The 17,309-nt window shown below is 41.4% G+C and overlaps 1 protein-coding gene across 3 annotated transcripts in view; it reads right to left on the bottom strand.

Moving 5' to 3' along the window:
* Positions 1-1,282: 1,282 nt before the first annotated feature.
* The window catches only part of HOMER2 (homer scaffold protein 2), a 113,471-nt gene continuing 97,444 nt past the window's right edge, over positions 1,283-17,309 (bottom strand). For all 3 annotated transcript variants that reach the window (XM_054041928.1, XM_054041927.1, XM_054041929.1), the window contains one exon: positions 1,283-9,613. In XM_054041928.1, coding sequence (XP_053897903.1) covers positions 9,425-9,613 — 189 coding nt within the window. In that variant the 3' untranslated portion in view covers positions 1,283-9,424. The remainder of the gene's footprint in view (positions 9,614-17,309) is intronic.

Here is a 17,309-nt window from a genome sequence, read left to right as displayed (position 1 = left end):
ATGGGAGCTTAGTAAATCTAATGTGTCAATTTGATTAGCTATGTGTCAGAATTACGGACAATTTCAAGTGTAGAGTTTTATGTATAGGTCATAAAAAGGACAATTTGAGAGCTTGTAACTTGTAATAAGAAGCCACATTGAACTTTATATATTTAAAAAAACCCTCTTCTTACAAACTCATTAATTCTAGTTGGGAAGACTATGTTGGTACAAGAATATTTTAAAAGTGAAGCAGCGTTGGTGCAAATGAGATCAAATGTTGAAAGTATCAGTATGTATATACTAAAGGTATACAGAGACATGTTTCTCCAATTGGGGTTATCCCCAAACTAATGATGCTTAGAGTCAGTAAAGACCCTGTCAGGTGTAATGGAGAGATTCAGAAAAGACTATGTCAAAACAGGGGACTATTAACAATTGTCATATGTTTATCCAAAATAGTTCTAATTTCAAAATAGAAAGTTATTTTTGAGTCCTTGTCTGCATCTTCAAAGAGAAATGCAGAGCTTCTCTGCTTGCCACCAGGGGATGCTCTATCAGTTGTGAACATTACGTGTAGCTTTTTTTTTTTTTTTTTTTTGCTAGTGGGAATCCATGGAAAATAAGAACCTGAAGACAGTTCTTAAAAGTCTTCCTCTAAAGAAAGGCCTTTTCTCATACTGAGCAAGGTCCCAATCCTGCAAGTACCTACATATGGGTTTAGCTTTAAGCATATGTGTCTGTAGGATCAGGGCAATATAGAAAGATTTCTAGCTGCTGTTTTTCAAGTTTAACGCATACATTTAGGACCCAGTCCTACATACATGTATACACCTGCTTAATTTTACTGATTTCAGTGGGACTAGTCATAGTAAAATTAAGCAAGAATGTAAGAGTTTGCAGAATCAGGGTCTTACCCCTTCATCTGCTCTAGAGTACTTTATAGCCGTAATTCACCAGTGGTGCAACTCCACTGGAGGTAACAATGGTAGAAGTTGTGGTGTAGATAGGTGTTTTTACCACCATGTCATCTTATGGAGCAGAAACGTACCACCGTGTAATTCCTTGCAGAGATGTACAGATGCATAAATCCAAATCAAGCTCTTATTTTCAATGAAAAGCTTCCCTGAGTTTAAATTCTTAATGACAAGATTATGCAACTGAGATAAAGGACGCTCATTATTATAAGTTAATGATAGACGGGAGATTTTTTTTTTTACTTAAACTATATATATTTTTTTTTTTACAGAAAGCAAAATGTATATGATACAATAAAATCAGATAAAAACCACAAAGTTATAAGTTCATAAAGAAAAATCAATTTTAATATATAAAAACTGGCATTGACTGCTACTAGGAGAGAGTCCAGATGTTCACATTTACCATTTACCTTTGATTTTAAAAAGTACTTGTTCACAGTAGACAGAATGACGAGGTCAGAGACATTTTTACAACAAACTGTAGTAAACACTTCAGCTCAATTAATCATATATTAAATCAGGATAAAAATACACATTTAAAGCATTGCAGTGTTTTCCCACAGTTGTATATCGATAGAATTGTCAGTCATTCACTAAACCTTACTTGAAACAGTAAAAACAGGTTGTGTGTTTATCTTTATTTCGAAAGACTCATCATAGTTCTAAATATTTTGGTATAGTAGACCACACTAAAAACACTCCCATAATTGTTAACTACAAGTAAGGGCTATATTTAAATTTGAGTTAAAAAATGATGTGCTCTATAGTACAGATGAGTTTTATAGTAGATTATGTATTTGTCACTATTAGGCAAATAAAGTAAAAAAACATGTAAATGCTGCAAGATACTTTTTTTTATTGAGCATATCTCCACTTTCAGCCCACACCAGTTGATTAATGTGCTGTACATTTAGCAGACCTGTTCACAATTCTTTTTCAGCATCAGTCTTCTTGGCTGGTATATGGCTAAAATAATTATTGCTGACCAGTGGTAAAAACAGAAAATACAACAGCAGATAGATTTTCTCTTGAGTGCCTAGGTTTTATGTGCCATCAGAATTTAATTAACTAAGTGACCAGAAGGGGAAAAACAATATTTCAAAAGCATTAAAATTTTTTGGATGCATAGGCACCGTCATTTGAAAGTATTCTTAGTTTAAACAGTTTTTCAAAAACTAGTGCTAACACAAAGCACAGTAGAAAGTCAAATTGTTTAGACATCTCAAAAAATCCCAATTACATAAGCAAATATTTCTTAATCTAGCAGCATCAGTCCTATTCCTCAGCCTGCAAAAGAACACAGGGGTTTGGGGAGAAAACGTTCTTAAAATTCTGCAATACATTCCTTACTGTATATTTCACTCAAGGTATGTTGTTACTGAATACAGAGTACGATATTTAAGACATGCAAACTTTTCACATAACTGTCAAATTTATATCCTAAAAGGAATACAAAATATGGACAAAAGCCTCAAGTTGCAAGACTCCGCAAATGCGCAATTCATTTCTGTATCAGTTAATGGTGGTTCTCTCCATTTTAAGGTGCATCTGGATCAATAGCTTGTGACTTGCTATTGCTGTGTGATTGACACTTGTTTTAGTTGATTGTTTAACAATTCAAAAAGAGAAAGTTCCTTTGCGGTAGTTTTGTGTGTTACAGCCTCTACATCATGCCTATAAGAAGATTCTACAACAGCCACACCTACTAGGAAGCAGAGGCAAAAATAATTGCGAACACAACTAGTATAAGAAAAGCCTAGTGTTCTTCCCTGGGAAGCTGGATCTAAATTACCCTGCATGATTTCTGTTGTAGCAGACTACAAATTTAGTAGCAGCTTCATTTAAATTTTTTATCTGCATTTTTTTTTTTACTAATTGTGAAAATGTACTATTCAATCAGTACAGTAACCCCCCAATGTTATTTTTGTGTGGATATTAAATTCAGTTTATTTTACTCTGTCCTCACATTTAGTTTTTTGATATGCTAAAGATATTTGTATTTATAACTCATAACTGCATCACAGAAACAGGGGCAAAGTTGGAGGTTTTGGCAATTGAGTAGGGGATAACTGTGACTTTGGGCCCATAAGTAGGTACGGAAGACTTGTCTGGGATTGTGGGAAGATCACGTTAGTTGACATTTCTGCTAAAACAGTCAGCAATGGAACCGTTAATGTTAACATTTAAATGGTCATCTTTAGAATTCAGCAATAACAACTCAGTGAGACGAATGGGGCAGTTCAGCCCCCGGAGAGCTTTTGTTTCAGGTTGTCTGCAGACTCAGGAAGACAATATGGCATCAGTTTATAAATCATTCCTGGTTTCAAGACTTTTGCAACCATAAGGGCTAGAAACAGTTTAAAGAAAAAAAAGAGCTTGAATTCTGAAGCACAATTCTGTAGCTAAGGAAAAAAATCCACAGCTGTGAATCATGGAACACAGGGCTCTGAGAATAAGTAGGCAGGTTCCATCAGTTTTCCCTGAATAGTGAAGACAGTAAACAGTCATGAGGGCAAAAAGCCAGGAAAGCAGGGTGGATGGAGAGAATGTGTACAATGAAAAGAATTACTAGTAAACAATTTTACATTACTGTGCAGTCCTCCTTCCATCCAGTAAGATTCCATAAGTGCAACTTGTATAGCAGTGTGAAAAGGCAGACATGGGCTTACCTTGACTATCAGCCAAGAGTGTTGGGAGCAAAGGCATATTTAGGCCTGACAGAAGCCTGCTGTGGATTTTAAGAGTCTGTTCTGATAACATTTAACTGTGTAAGCATAAATAGAACTGTGCATATGTAAGAAATTGCAGAATCATCATGTTTAGGGCTGCGCATGTGTAAGAAACTGCAGAGCAATCATGTTTGTGAGAATAAGAAAAGATAAAGTAACTAAAAAGCTATAAAAGATTGGTGTGAACAAACACTAAGCCTGTACTGATGGGGGTGGAGAGATCATATGGAATGATGAGATTGTCCTGATGGGCTTCCGACTCGTAATTGATCACTACTCAGTGTTTTGCCTTAATAAATATTTTTTAAGCCCATCTGCTGAGTGAGTGAACCTCAATCCAACAAAGAGACTGCTGACCCAGATCAGCTTTGGTATTGAGCAATAAAGGAATGAGTATAAGGCAAGCAGCAGTCACAATACAGTACAGCAGTTAATGCTTAGGTCCTCTCTCTTCATAAATAATGGCAATATTTCACAGACACACAGCAGTGAAGAACTGTAAAAACTCTTCATATTGCCTTTAATCCAATGAGCAATGGTGGCTTTAGAAGCTTCATTCTAAATTTTAGACATGGAATCAAATATATATATATATTTTTTAAACACAATCAAAAGGCATTACCCAGGCTACATAAAACACAGCGACTATCTCCAGACTGTTTTCTGGGCATAGGAGTAGCTGGAGTAAGAGTATTAAGAAACATAGGAAATTTTGAATGATAAGAAACTGAAAGTGAGAGAGAAAATCTGACATCCTTACAGACAAGGCAGCTCTATTCCAGTGAACTCACTGATTCATCACTTGGCAAAGGAGATACCAATTAAAAAGGCTACTATGGCAGAAAACAAAAGAAAGACTCTTTCCCCAGGTCTCAAAGGAGGCCAATATACCATCTTTAAACAGAAGGCCATTCCTGATGATGAAATATCGTTCTGACAGTCAAGTCTACAAATCAAATGCTTCATAAACAAAAACCTAACAGGAAAGGGGTCTGATGCGAAGGTACTCTCCACAGGACCTCCGGAAGTGAAAATGACAGCCACTCGCACTCAGAGTGCTGAGCACAAGAGGCTATTAACAAGACACTCCAAATACAAGATCAAGTGATTGAGGTAGGAGGTTTCCTGCCTTTAGCCACTTTAGGGGAGAAACCTATGTCACAAACAGAATCTTTACATCTTCCGAGCTAAGAGTGAGTACAAGCTTGCATGGGGAAATCCATATATGTCTCCAGCGTAGACCTAATGCAAAGTGAGAACTAACCGACATCAGAGGGGTGCTGAAAATTCGTGTTTGTAAACCATTATTAATAAGCAAAAACAAATCTGCAGACTGAGGTATGGAGGCTGAAATTAGTGCTTTCAGGACTATTTGGACTCTGATCCCTCTGTGGTCACCTTGGGATCTTCCTGGAACAAACTAGAGCCCTGGAGGGGCGGGGGTACAAACATCTATTCAGTTTGAGCAGGATTCACCCCTTGAGTCAAACATGTTTGACCTGCCATGGCTATCCCCATATGCAGCTCAGCAATCAAAAAGTGCATCACTGAGGTAGACAGTAACTTTGCTATTTATGGAGAGGCCTGAGCTTTGCAGATATCAAAATCAGGAGAGATGGGCCAGCACTAATGGCACAGCCTTGGTTAAAAAAAAAATAGCAGCATTAAGTAACACTTTCTTATAAACGGCATAAAAAGGAGAGGTCATGGAATCAGCAGAGATCACCATCTTAGAGACCTCACATATTTCCACTGCAACTTTATATAATACACAATACTCAGTGGGCATAATTGAGATATGACTAGGCCTCTGTCAAACAGACCCCATTCCCAAGATGCAAACATTTTGGAAAAAACAAACAAAAAAAACATGAGGGAAGGCTGCATTGTTGTGATCAGGGAGTCTCTCCAAAATATCCACCTTGCACCCTGACTAGAAATATTTTCCAGCAGAGGGCAGCCTCCAGATTTAGGGGGCTCTGAATAAGAATCACTGGTCAGGTTTCCCATGCAGGAAGTCACCCTCACATATCATGAAGTGTTCATTCTGCAGGAGCAGTGTCACAGAATCATCCTTCCCCCAAACAAACTTGAGCATGGGGACAAAGGACTGGAAGGGATGCTTAGAAGCTGGACTGAGCTGAGAATCAGGGAGAGCAGGAGTGGCTGTGTGTGTGTGTGTGTGTGAAAGGAAGCCAGAATGCAAGACTGACTGGGCAATGTATTCCTGTCTGAGGCAGGCAGGCACTGAAAGGACACCAGATAATGGATTAAGGACCACGGACAAGTCTCTTATGGTGACCAAACAGGCTTAATAGCTAAGGAGGTCCCTTTATGGCAGGAAGGCCACTGAGCTCTTAGACAGCATGGCAGAAATGAAACAGCAGAAAATGGAGGGAAAACCTGATACTGAAGAACAGGAAAGGGCGAAACCAACTACAGCTTGAGGGAAAGTTCAGCAGTTGTTACTGCAGAAATAGAGGGTTTGGATTCCTAGTACCTACAGAAGCATGAAGGTGGACTAGAGAAAACATAAAGCACAGGAGTACTTGTGGCACCTTAGAGACTAACAAATGTATTAGAGCATAAGCTTTCGTGGACTACAGCCCACTTCTTCAGATGAAAGCTAGATCCTTAGTACTACCTGAGAATTGCCCACAAAGAGAATGCTTGGTTTCCTAAGACCCTGCACTCACAGTTTGTGGGAGGAAGGGAAGAGAGGAGAGTTTTTTGTACCACACCAAGTCCCTGAGGAGCTAATAAGGTTCACATATCTGGCATTGCAAGGTGATTGATGGGCTGCGACAGAGCTTCAATTATAAAATATTTTGCAATGATATCATTTTTCATGCTAGGAACTCAATGTGCTTTACCAACATGGATTTACCCTCACAGCAGCCCTGTGACATAGGTACATATCAGCCACTCTTAATGAAAGAACCTGTCCAGTAGGGATCAAGATTCAAGGAAGAAATGCCTGTAGGTATCCAAGAGACGGAGGTATTAACTTCCTGTGGACTGGGAGCCTGCAACATTTATAATCTCCTCTAATTTCTAAAAGAAGACAGAGTGGCAAAGGTGAGAGAAGACCAATTTGCATAATCCTTACAGGTAACAAATAGGGCCCTGAATCCCAGGACCCAGTGTTTACATTTTGTTACAGGAAAAAGGGAGTGCAGAAATTAATTAGACAAGGCTGTCAATCCTGTGAAGGATGGAGGCAGCCAGAATGTCTGAGCCTCAACCACGTAAGAACTGAATACACCTGCCAAAGAAGGAAGGAACATGAACACTGGGGTCCTGACTACAGGAGAGAGAACAGAGATTGTTCAAAGATTAAACCAAAATAAGAGTTTTTGCACAGCCCTTTGCACCTATTTAACTACATACTTTTAAAAATCACACCTTAAGTTAAACCAATACAACTCTCTCATTCTGACAAGCCCTAAGACTCGCTAGTAGGGAAAAAAAGAGAAAGACAAGAAACAGAAGATTGAGCAAGGCTCTCAGTATGAAGGAGGTAAAAACATTAATGGGAAATAGAGTAGGGAGCCTGGCAATTTATACTGTTTGTGACAGACAATTGTTTTACTTCCTTGCTTCCCAGTTGCTGCCGCTAACCTTAAAGGTAGAATGGGAGTAGAGGAGAAGTAGGTCATCTGCCTTTTTGATGATTCTTTATTCAAAGTGAACTATATTAGATGCAAACTAAATACTGAAATTATTTGTTCAGAAAATACACTCTGTTTCCTTTGTCATTTTCAATTTTGAGTAGTTGGATCACATTATCTAACCCCACATTATGTAACACTTGGATATCTGCACTGGCGAAAGCTTATTTTCACATCCCTACATTCTATATTATGTTTCCAAGTACCTGATTTTTATTTATTTATTTTTTTAATACTGGCACTCTACAACAATTTTTATAAAGACCATCATATACCGAAATAGTCCAGCTTCATAATATCAGTTGTATAAAAGGATTACAAAGCACACATACAAAAAAGGCAAGGCTAGATAGACAATACTTCAGTGGTAGATGCAATCTAAAATTAAAGAACTATTGCAGATAGAGTATCTCTACAGACTTCCAGCATCTGGATTATTATATCTGTGTGCAAAAGTATTCAATGTACTCTTCACTTACATTATTTAAATGACCAAAACCCCCTTGATTATAGCTTTATTAAGAATTAGAAATCTAATTTGTAATATGTGAAATGAATGTTGTGACATGGCCACTCTATTCCGTCCTGTTGGAATACATTAATTTCACACTTCAGAAGCCTTTGCCAGATTAAAAAAAGAGGCAATACCATCAATGTATCAGACATAAACAGAACAGCTTGCCCAAATTCTATTTGCATGGGATTTCAGAATAACTTCAGAGCAGGCTATTCCCTAACAGTTCTTTAAAAAAAAAAAAAAAAAAAAATAGCCCCTGAAGGTTGTTATGGAGACAAAAGCAGAGTTAGACTGTATTCTGGACCAGTGTTGCTGTTTATGTCACCAACTGCAGTTAAGTAAGCTTGCTTCTTATTCTCATGGTCCTGGAATACCAAGCATTCTCTTGCTTTACTCAGAATGTGTTTAGAGCTGCTGAATAATCAAATACAAGTTACAATGTGTTTCTGCAATGCCTTTCTTCTTGTCATTCTAAATGGGCAATTTGGTTTCTAATATGTCATGAGATCGGAACATACACTTCAAAGAAAAGGGTTTTGCTTTCATGCTACCTCAGCCCTGAATGTCTCTTGAACAGAAACTTGCATTTGTACAAAACCATCCCCAGCGGTTCTGTGAAATGAACTAATGTTTTTTAGATTAACTTCTCTGAAATCACTTCAGTGGATGTTCACAGCAGTTATTAAGTTATAGAGATAATTAGAGTACCCAGACCTATATGTGAAACAATAACCTATCCCTATTGCTGTATATCTGGTCCCAGGAAGAGAGTGTTTTTTTTTCCCCAAAGATGTAAAGATTAACTTAATTATACGAATTTAAACACTAGGGCTGAGGAAAAAGATGCTCTTGTTAAATGAGACAAGTTCTCATCAGCTGTTGTACGATTTATTTGAAGTACAAGAGCTGAGACTGACTGCAATTTTGCAGCAGATTATGTGCTGTATGTGCACATACATTTACAGAGGTCACACAAGTATAAAATCAGTTGGTTTCTTTCTGTGAATTAGGCTTTATTGATTTGTTCCTAAGGATCTTAATGTTTACTTAGAGGGATTCGCTACACTTGACTGTAGCTCAACTCAGACACATTTTACCCAACTGATTTACACACGGCAGGAGCCCCCTCTAATCTTCACTCCACTCCACTCAACAAAAGAAATAAAATTCATGTTGCTAGGAGTATTGAGAGTCAGGACTAGAAAATACTTGTTTTCTGTTTCTATGGTTGCAACAGCCCTTAAGAAAGATATAAATTTCCCTGCAACAACTAACTGCATAATCATATAAGGTAGATCTAGTTCCAGATTCCTGAGACAGAATCCTCCACCTCTTCACAAACCCAGAGCAGCCATATAAATCATTTCTCTTCTCAACAGAATTCAGTGAGCAGCACAACTGGTTTGAAAAAACACAGCAAATTTCAGCCTGTATGTACAGAAACAATGCCAACAAGTGGAACATTCTAGTCAAATTTTGTAAAATACACATTTGGGATCAACAAAACACCAAACATTCAGACCCTAGATTACAAAAAACTGTTGCCGTCTAGTTGTCAACTCCCAGTTTAGACAGTCCTTGTCGGAAGTCATGTAGTTCATCTATCTTCCCATCTAGTACGTCTAAAAAATTCTTTAATTCGGTTTTAAGGCTGTTCTGTCTCTGTTTGCTCTCTTCAACATCTGTCCTTAGTGTTCTGACTTTCTCCTCCAGGTCTCTGTTCTTTTTCTCAGCAGCCTTAAAAAAAAAAAAAAGAATAGAAAAGAAAAAATAACATGAATCTCAGAGAAGATGGATGATGTTACAATGTTACGCAGACTTTAAATGTTTTGCTTTGACTTCCTTTTAGTCTGCCTAATACAGACACCTCTGGAAGCAATTTTGACATGATAGGGCTTTTTTTTTTAAATCTGACTAATGCAGGGAAAGATACAGATTAAGTGGAAAAGATGCTTTGCATTAGATTTTGTCATTTGGTTGATATCTTTAAATTCAGCTGGATTTAAATTGTGCACTGTGCATACACTGCGACAGTTGCAAAATTAGTCTCTGTGCCACAAAATTATCTATGGTGGTTTAGCTTTGAAAAATAAGCTTTTACAAAACATTGCCTGAGAAATAATGTCGCCTTATTAGGTTCTGCTGGATTTCTTTTAAACTCCTTGGCTGAATATTTAAGCATATAGTCAGTGAAGATTTTGGATGAATACTAAAGCATATAGTTAGTGAAAACAACTTAATGCTCTTCCACACTGCAGTTTGCTCTACTAATGTATTCTTTCTTTTAGAAACCCATGTTCATAGAATCATAGAATCTCAGGGGTGGAAGGGACCTCAGGAGGTCATCTAGTCCAACCCCCCAACTAAATCATCCCAGCCAGGGCTTTGTCAAGCCTGACCTTAAAAACCTCTAAGGAAGGAGATTCCACCACCTCACTAGGTAACCCATTCCAGTGCTTCACCACCCTTCTAGTGAAAAAGTTTTTCCTAATATCCAACCTAAACCTCCCCCACTGCAACTTGAGACCATTACTCCTTGTTCTGTCATCTGGTACCACTGCGAACAGTCTAGATCCATCCTCTTTGGAACCCCCTTTCAGGTAGTTGAAAGCAGCTATCAACCCCCCCCCCCACTCTTCTCTTTTGCAGACTAAATAATCCCAGTTCCCTCAGCCTCTCCTCATAAGTTATATGCTCCAGCCCCCTTAATCATTTTTGTTACCCTCCGCTGGACTCTTTACAAGAAGAATGTGGAAAAATTGGAGTGTGGGGCCCAAAACTGGACACAGTACTCCAGATGAGGCCTCACCAATGTTGGATAGAGGGGAATGATCACGTCCCTCGATCTGCTGGCAATGCCCCTACTTATACAGCCCAAAATGCCATTAGCCTTCTTGGCAACAAGGGCACACTGTCGACTCATATCCAGCTTCATAACCTCTAGGTCCTTTTCTGCAGAACTGATGCCTAGCCATTCAGTCCATAGTCTGTAGCAGTGCAAGAGATTCTTCCATCTTAAGTGCAGGACTCTGCACTTGTCCTTGTTGAACTTCATCAGATTTCTTTTCGCCCAATCCTCTGATTTGTCTAGGTCCCTCTATATCCCATCCCTATCCTCCAGCGTATCTACAACTCCTCCCAGTGTAGTGTCATCTGCAAACTTGCTGAGGGTGCAGTCCATGCCATCCTCCAGATCATTAGTGAAGATACTGAACAAAATAGGCCCTGGGACCGACCCTTGGGGCACTCTGCTAGATACCAGCTGCCAACTAGACATGGAGCCATTGATCACTACCCATTGAGCCCGATGACCTAGCCAGCTTTCTATCCACCTTATAGTCCATTCATCCAGCCCATATTTCTTTAACTTGCCAGGAAGAATACTGTGGGAGACCGTATCAAAAGCTTTGCTAAAGTCAAGGAATAACACGTCCACTGCTTTCCCCTCAGCCACAGAGCCAGTTATCTCGTCATAGAAGGCAATTAGGTTAGTAAGCATGACTTGCCCTTGATGAATCCATGGTGATTGTTCCTGATCACTTTCCTCTCCTCTAAGTGCTTCAGAATTGATTCCTTGAGGACCTGCTCCATGATTTTTCCAGGGACTGAGGTGAGGCTGACTGGCCTGTAGTTCCCCAGATCCTCCTCCTTCCCTTTTTTAAAGATGGGCACTACATTAGCCTTTTCCCAGTCATCCGGGACCTCCCCTGATCGCCATGCAATCACATCCGCCAACTCCTTTAGCACCCTCGGATGCAGTGCATCTGGCCCCATGGACTTGTGCTCGTCCAGCTTTTCTAAATAGTCCTGAACCACTTCTTTCTCCAAAGAGGGCTGGTCACCTCCTCTCCATGCTGTGCTGCCCAGTGCAGTAGTCTGGGAGCTGACCTTCTTCGTGAAGACAGAGGCAAAAAAAGCATTGATTATACTAGCTTTTTCCACATCCTCTGTCACTAGGTTGCCTCCCTCATTCAGTAAGGGGCCCACACTTTCCTTGACCACCTTCTTGTTGCTAACATACCTGAAGAAACCCTTCTTGTTACTCTTAACATCTCTTGCTAGCTGCAACTCCAAGTGCGATTTGGCCTTCCTGATTTCACTCCTGCATGCCTGAGCAATATTTTTATACTCCTCCCTGGTCATTTGTCCAATCTTCCACTTCTTGTAAGCTTCTTTTTTAAGATCAGCAAGGATTTCACTGTTAAGCCAAGCTGGTCGCCTGCCATATTTACTTCACATCGGGATGGTTTGTTCCTGCAACCTCAATAAGGATTCTTTAAAACACAGCCAGCTCTCCTGGACTCCTTTCCCCCTCATGTTATTCTCTTAGGGGATCCTGCCCATCAGTTCCCTGAGGGAGTCAAAGTCTGCTTTTCTGAAGTCCAGGGTCTGTATTCTACTGCTCTCCTTTCTTACTTGTGTCAAGATCCTGAACTTGACCATCTCATGGTCACTGCCTCCCAGATTCCCATCCACTTTTGCTTCCCCTACTAATTCTTCCCTGTTTGTGAGCAGCAGGTCAAGAAGAGCTCTGTCCCTATTTGGTACCTTCAGCACTTGCACCAGGAAATTGTCCCCTACACTTCCCAAAAACTTCCTGGATTGTCTGTGCACTGCTGTATTGCTCACCCAGCAGATATCAGGGTGACTGAGGTTTCCCATGAGAACCAGGACCTGTGATCTAGTAACTTCTGTTAGTTGCTGGAAGAAAGCCTCGTTCTCTTATTTCATTAGCTTTCCTTCTGCTTTTCCTCATTTCAGGACAATGTAAATATCTAAACTTAAGTCTTCTTAAAACTTTAAATAATGAGCTTTACCATGTAGAAATGGCCTATGTTAATATCTTATTCCCACAGCACACATTTCCCTCCCACCTCTTCAATAGTCTTTCAACTATTTTCACCTAGATGACCTTGTTTTATTTATTCTTTTTTCACGTGTTATGTTTATGGTGGTTTAAGCTTGTGAAAGTGCCAGACTGACAGTCCCAGAGTCCAAAGACCTTTATTTATACTAGGGTGACCAGACAGCAAGTGTGAAAAATTGGGATGGGGGAGGAGGGTAATAGGAGCCTATATAAGAAAAAGACCCAAAAATCGAGACTGACCTTATAAAATCGGGACATCTGGTCACCCTAATTTATACCCAGAAGATATATAGCACAAGCAGGGAACAGCTCCCAACAAACACCTTACCAAAGTGCCTCAATGATAAGTAATCATTTCCAAGTGAGAGGGTGGTTCAGTTTCCATGCTCTTGCAGTTCTTGATTTTGCTGCTCAAGCTGCTAATTATGATGGTGACTTGGACTCAAATGAAGGCACTCACTTATATAGCACAGGCAAAAACAACCATCAACTTGCAATGTCTTCTTGGTCACTACCAGCCTATACCAAACCCATAGCAGTTACCTAGATGCTGCCTATCTCAAACCCTGGAACTATAAAGTGCTTCTGATTCTTACTTTTTCTGGTATATTTACCCCTTAGTCATTGTTCCCTTTGTTGTGAGCTCTGCTAAGCTTGCCTCCATCACAACTTAACTGACACCAAGAGGGATGAGTATCCTTCCATAAAAGTAAAACCTATTTAAGGAAGGCCAAAACACAAAAGTCTCAGCTGAAGTACTAGTTCAGTGCATAAGCTATTTCTCCAGTATAATATTTACAACTACAACAGATTTGATTTTTTTGATATTCTTTTACATTCTGTACAGGGCTGAGCACTGAGGGTGACTGATGAATCAAAAATTAGTATCACTGAACTAACTACAAAGTGAGATTTCACTATTAAAAATATTTCTACACTCTTTGTTCAAACAAGAACAAAACTGAGCTCCTCTTTCACTCTTTGCTTATCCATATTTACAGGGTGTCAAATGTTGAAGAATAATTCATTGCTGAAAACATGGCCACATGCTTTTTAGTTTTACTGTCCCAATTATTCATAAAATTCATATTCATAGTATGTTTAAGCAGGGAACCATATCACTGTCTCTGAGCTCTGCAAAGAAGCTGGAGGCGTTGAAGAATATGGAGAGATGGGAAGAGGGAGAAACTCTTTAGCCAAATCAGTTCTAAACAGTCTTTTACTCCCCCCTCCCCCCCCCCCGTTAGATCAGGGGTCTCTAACTCCAGGCCCGCGGGCCATCTGCGGCCCGAGAACCTCCCCAATGTGGCCCATGGGGCTCCAGCAGTTTTGGGGCTGGGTCTCTCCCTTGCTCTCACCTGCTGCCCCCGGGCGCCCCCCCCACCCCGCACATCCCCCGGGTGATTTACAATGGCCTGGGGCCCTGCTCACCTCCGGCAGCACAGGGGAGCTGAGCGGCATCTGCCTACTCATCTCCCTGCGGCCCCGGGGCGGGGCTGTGCCTCCCCACATTGCCCCCGCCCCGAGCACCGCTGCGGCCAATGGGAAGCTGTGGGGGTGGTGCGTGGGGGCAGCAGCATGCGGAGGCCCCCCGGCCTGCCCCACCTTGCCTTGGAGCCCCAGGTATGTGCCACATCCCTGACCCCCTCCCAGAGCCTGCACCCCCATCCCCTCCCGCCCCCAAACTCCCTCCCCAAGCCTGCACCCCCTCTCCACATACCCCACAGCCCCCAAACTCCTTCCCAGAGCCTGCATCCCCTCCCCCCTCCTCCTGCACCCTCACCCTGGCCCCAGCCCAGAGCCTGAACCCAGCACCCAAACTCCATCCCAGAGCCTGCACCCCAATCCCTTAGCCCAGACCTCCTCCCGCACCCAAACTCCATCCCAGAGCCTTAGGCAGGTGGGGGTGGAGTTTTGGGGGTGGTTCTGGGCGGCATGAGTGACATTATTGGCCCTCTGGGAGGATTTGAGGACTGGCAATGAGATAAATTGAGTTTGAGACCCCTGCTTTAGATCCTCACATCTAGGCCATGTCTAGATCTTGCCACCTCTTCCTGTATAATACCTCTAAGATCTGACTTCTCTTCTCCCTCAAAAAAGCTACATTTTTCATCCACTTCTGATCTACTGCAACCTCCTCTCCAGCTTTGACATGTCCCTTCTCACCTCACTTATATCCATTCAAAACTGTTGCAAAAATCATTTCCCCGGATTGTCGCTTCGACCACATTACCCCTCTCTTTGCATCCCTCCCCCCCCCGCCCCGTAGGCTCTCCCATCCCTGCTGCATAAACACAAATTACTAGTCTTTGCTTTTAAGGTCCTACACAGCTGATCCCTGTCCTATCTCTTACATGCTACTGAGAAGTCGCATCTCCTCCACCAGTGATGCCAGTCTTCATCACCCATTTGTTTAAGTTTTGAACACACATGCATAGAGAGAGCTCCCCAGAAACTCACAAAGATCACTTCATCCTACTTCAAATCCCTCCTTAAAACCTTCCCTGGCCATTTCCTTTGCCAAAATGCTAATGGTTAGACAGCTGATGTCCTGTTACCTCTGTTTATCAGACTGATCAGTATTGTCTCACTGTTTTCTTGGGTTTCCCCCATCTGTTTGTTGCATCCTTGATTTAGTCCTATGTGGAACACATGATTTGGTTCAAGAGATAATGATAGCTAAATCGCTTGGTAATGGTCACCATAATATAATTAAATTTAACATCCTTGTACAGCAGTACAGGAAGTAGGGGTTCTGGGGGTACAGTAGCTTGAAGTGGTTTCCATCATATACAAGGTTTACAGTTTTGTTCAATGGCTTTCAGCATCCCCACTATAAAAACTGCTCCAATGCCACTGTCCTTGTAGGGCAGAAAAATACCCCAAAAATCCCACTACAGTAACATTTAACTTAAAAAAGGGAACTACACAAAAATTAGGACGCTTGTTAGATGTAAATTAAAGGAAGCTGTCACATGGTTTAAATGCCTGCAAGCAGCATAGGTGCTATTTAAAAACACTATATTAGAGACTGACTCAGTGCATACCCCAAATCAAAAAAGACACTAAGAGGACCAAAAGAATGTCACCATGACTCAAAGCAGAGTAATGGAGGCTATCAGAGGCAAAAAGGCATCCTTTAAAATTAGGAAGTCAAATCCTAGTGAGGGCAATAGGAAGGTGCTCAAACTGGCAGGTGAAGTGTAAGAGTACAAAAAGGCAGGCCACGAAAGCATTTGAGAAGCAATTTGCAAAAGATGCAAAAACTAACCGTAAGAATTTTTTAAGTACATCAGAAGCAGGAAGCCTCATGAACAGTCACTGGGGCCTCTAGCCAACCAAGGTGTTAATGGAGAACTCGAGGAAAACAAAGCCACTGCAGAGAAGCTAAATGAATTCTTTGCATCAATCTTTGCTGCAGAGGATGTAGTGGAGATACCCACATCAGAGCTATCCTTCTTGGCAATAGATCTGAAGAACTGCCCCACACTGATGTGTCAGTAGAAGAAGTTTTAAAACAAACTGATAAATTAAACAGTAATAAGTCACCAGGACCAGATGGTATTCACCCAAGAGTTCTGAAGGAACTCAAATATGAAATTGCAGAACTACTAACTGTAGTACATAACTTATCACTGAAAAAAGCCTCTATACCAGATGACTGGAAGGTAGATAATGTAACACCAATTTTTAAAAAGTGCTCCAGAGGCAATCCTGCCAATTACAGGCCAGGGAGTCTAACTTCAGTTCCAGGCAAATTGGTTGAAACTTCAGCAAAGAACAGAATTATTACACACACAAATAAACATGATTTGTTAGGGAAGAGTCAACACAGCTTTTGTAAAGGGAAGATATGCCTCACCAATGTAATAGATTTCTTTGAGGGAATCAACAAGCATGTGGACAAAGGGGATCCAGTAGATGTAGTGTACTTGAATTTTCAGAAAGCCTTTGACAAGGTCCTTCACCAAGCGCTCTTAAAGGAAACTAACCAGTCATGGGATAAGAGGGGAGGTTCTTTCATGGATCAGTAACTGGTTAAAAGCTAGGAAACAAAGGGTAGGAATAATGGTCAGTTTTCACAATGGAGAGAAGCAAACAATGGGGTCCCTCAAGGGTCTGTACTGGGATCTGTGCTGGTCAACATAATCATTAATGATCTGGAAAAGGGAATAAACGGTTATGTGGCAAAGTTTGCAGATGACACAAAATTATTCAAGATAGTTAAGTCATGGGTGACGGGTGAGCTCCCATTTTGGGGGGGTTAACCCGCTGGCCCTGCCCCTTCCACCCGAGGTCCCATCCGCCCGCATGCTGGAGCCCCCCAAAACCCGCCCCCCCATAACAGGAGGAGTCCTGAGGCCCCCCGGCCCCGCAACCAGAAGAGCCGCGGATAGCCCACCCCAGCCACCACCCAAGGCCAGCCCCCCCAGCCCCAGCGCTGGGCCAGGCCGCTCGCAGCGCCAGGCCAAGCTGCCTCCCACCCGAGTGCCAGGCAGAGGCGGCAACCCCTCCCCCTGTCCAAGCTGGCGGCCCCAGTGCCCGCTGCTTGCTCGCAGCATCCCT

Source organism: Malaclemys terrapin, chromosome 10 (genome assembly GCF_027887155.1).
Source record: "Malaclemys terrapin pileata isolate rMalTer1 chromosome 10, rMalTer1.hap1, whole genome shotgun sequence".
Classification (NCBI taxonomy): domain Eukaryota; kingdom Metazoa; phylum Chordata; order Testudines; family Emydidae; genus Malaclemys; species Malaclemys terrapin.
This window is presented reverse-complemented; position numbering and strand designations above follow the sequence as displayed.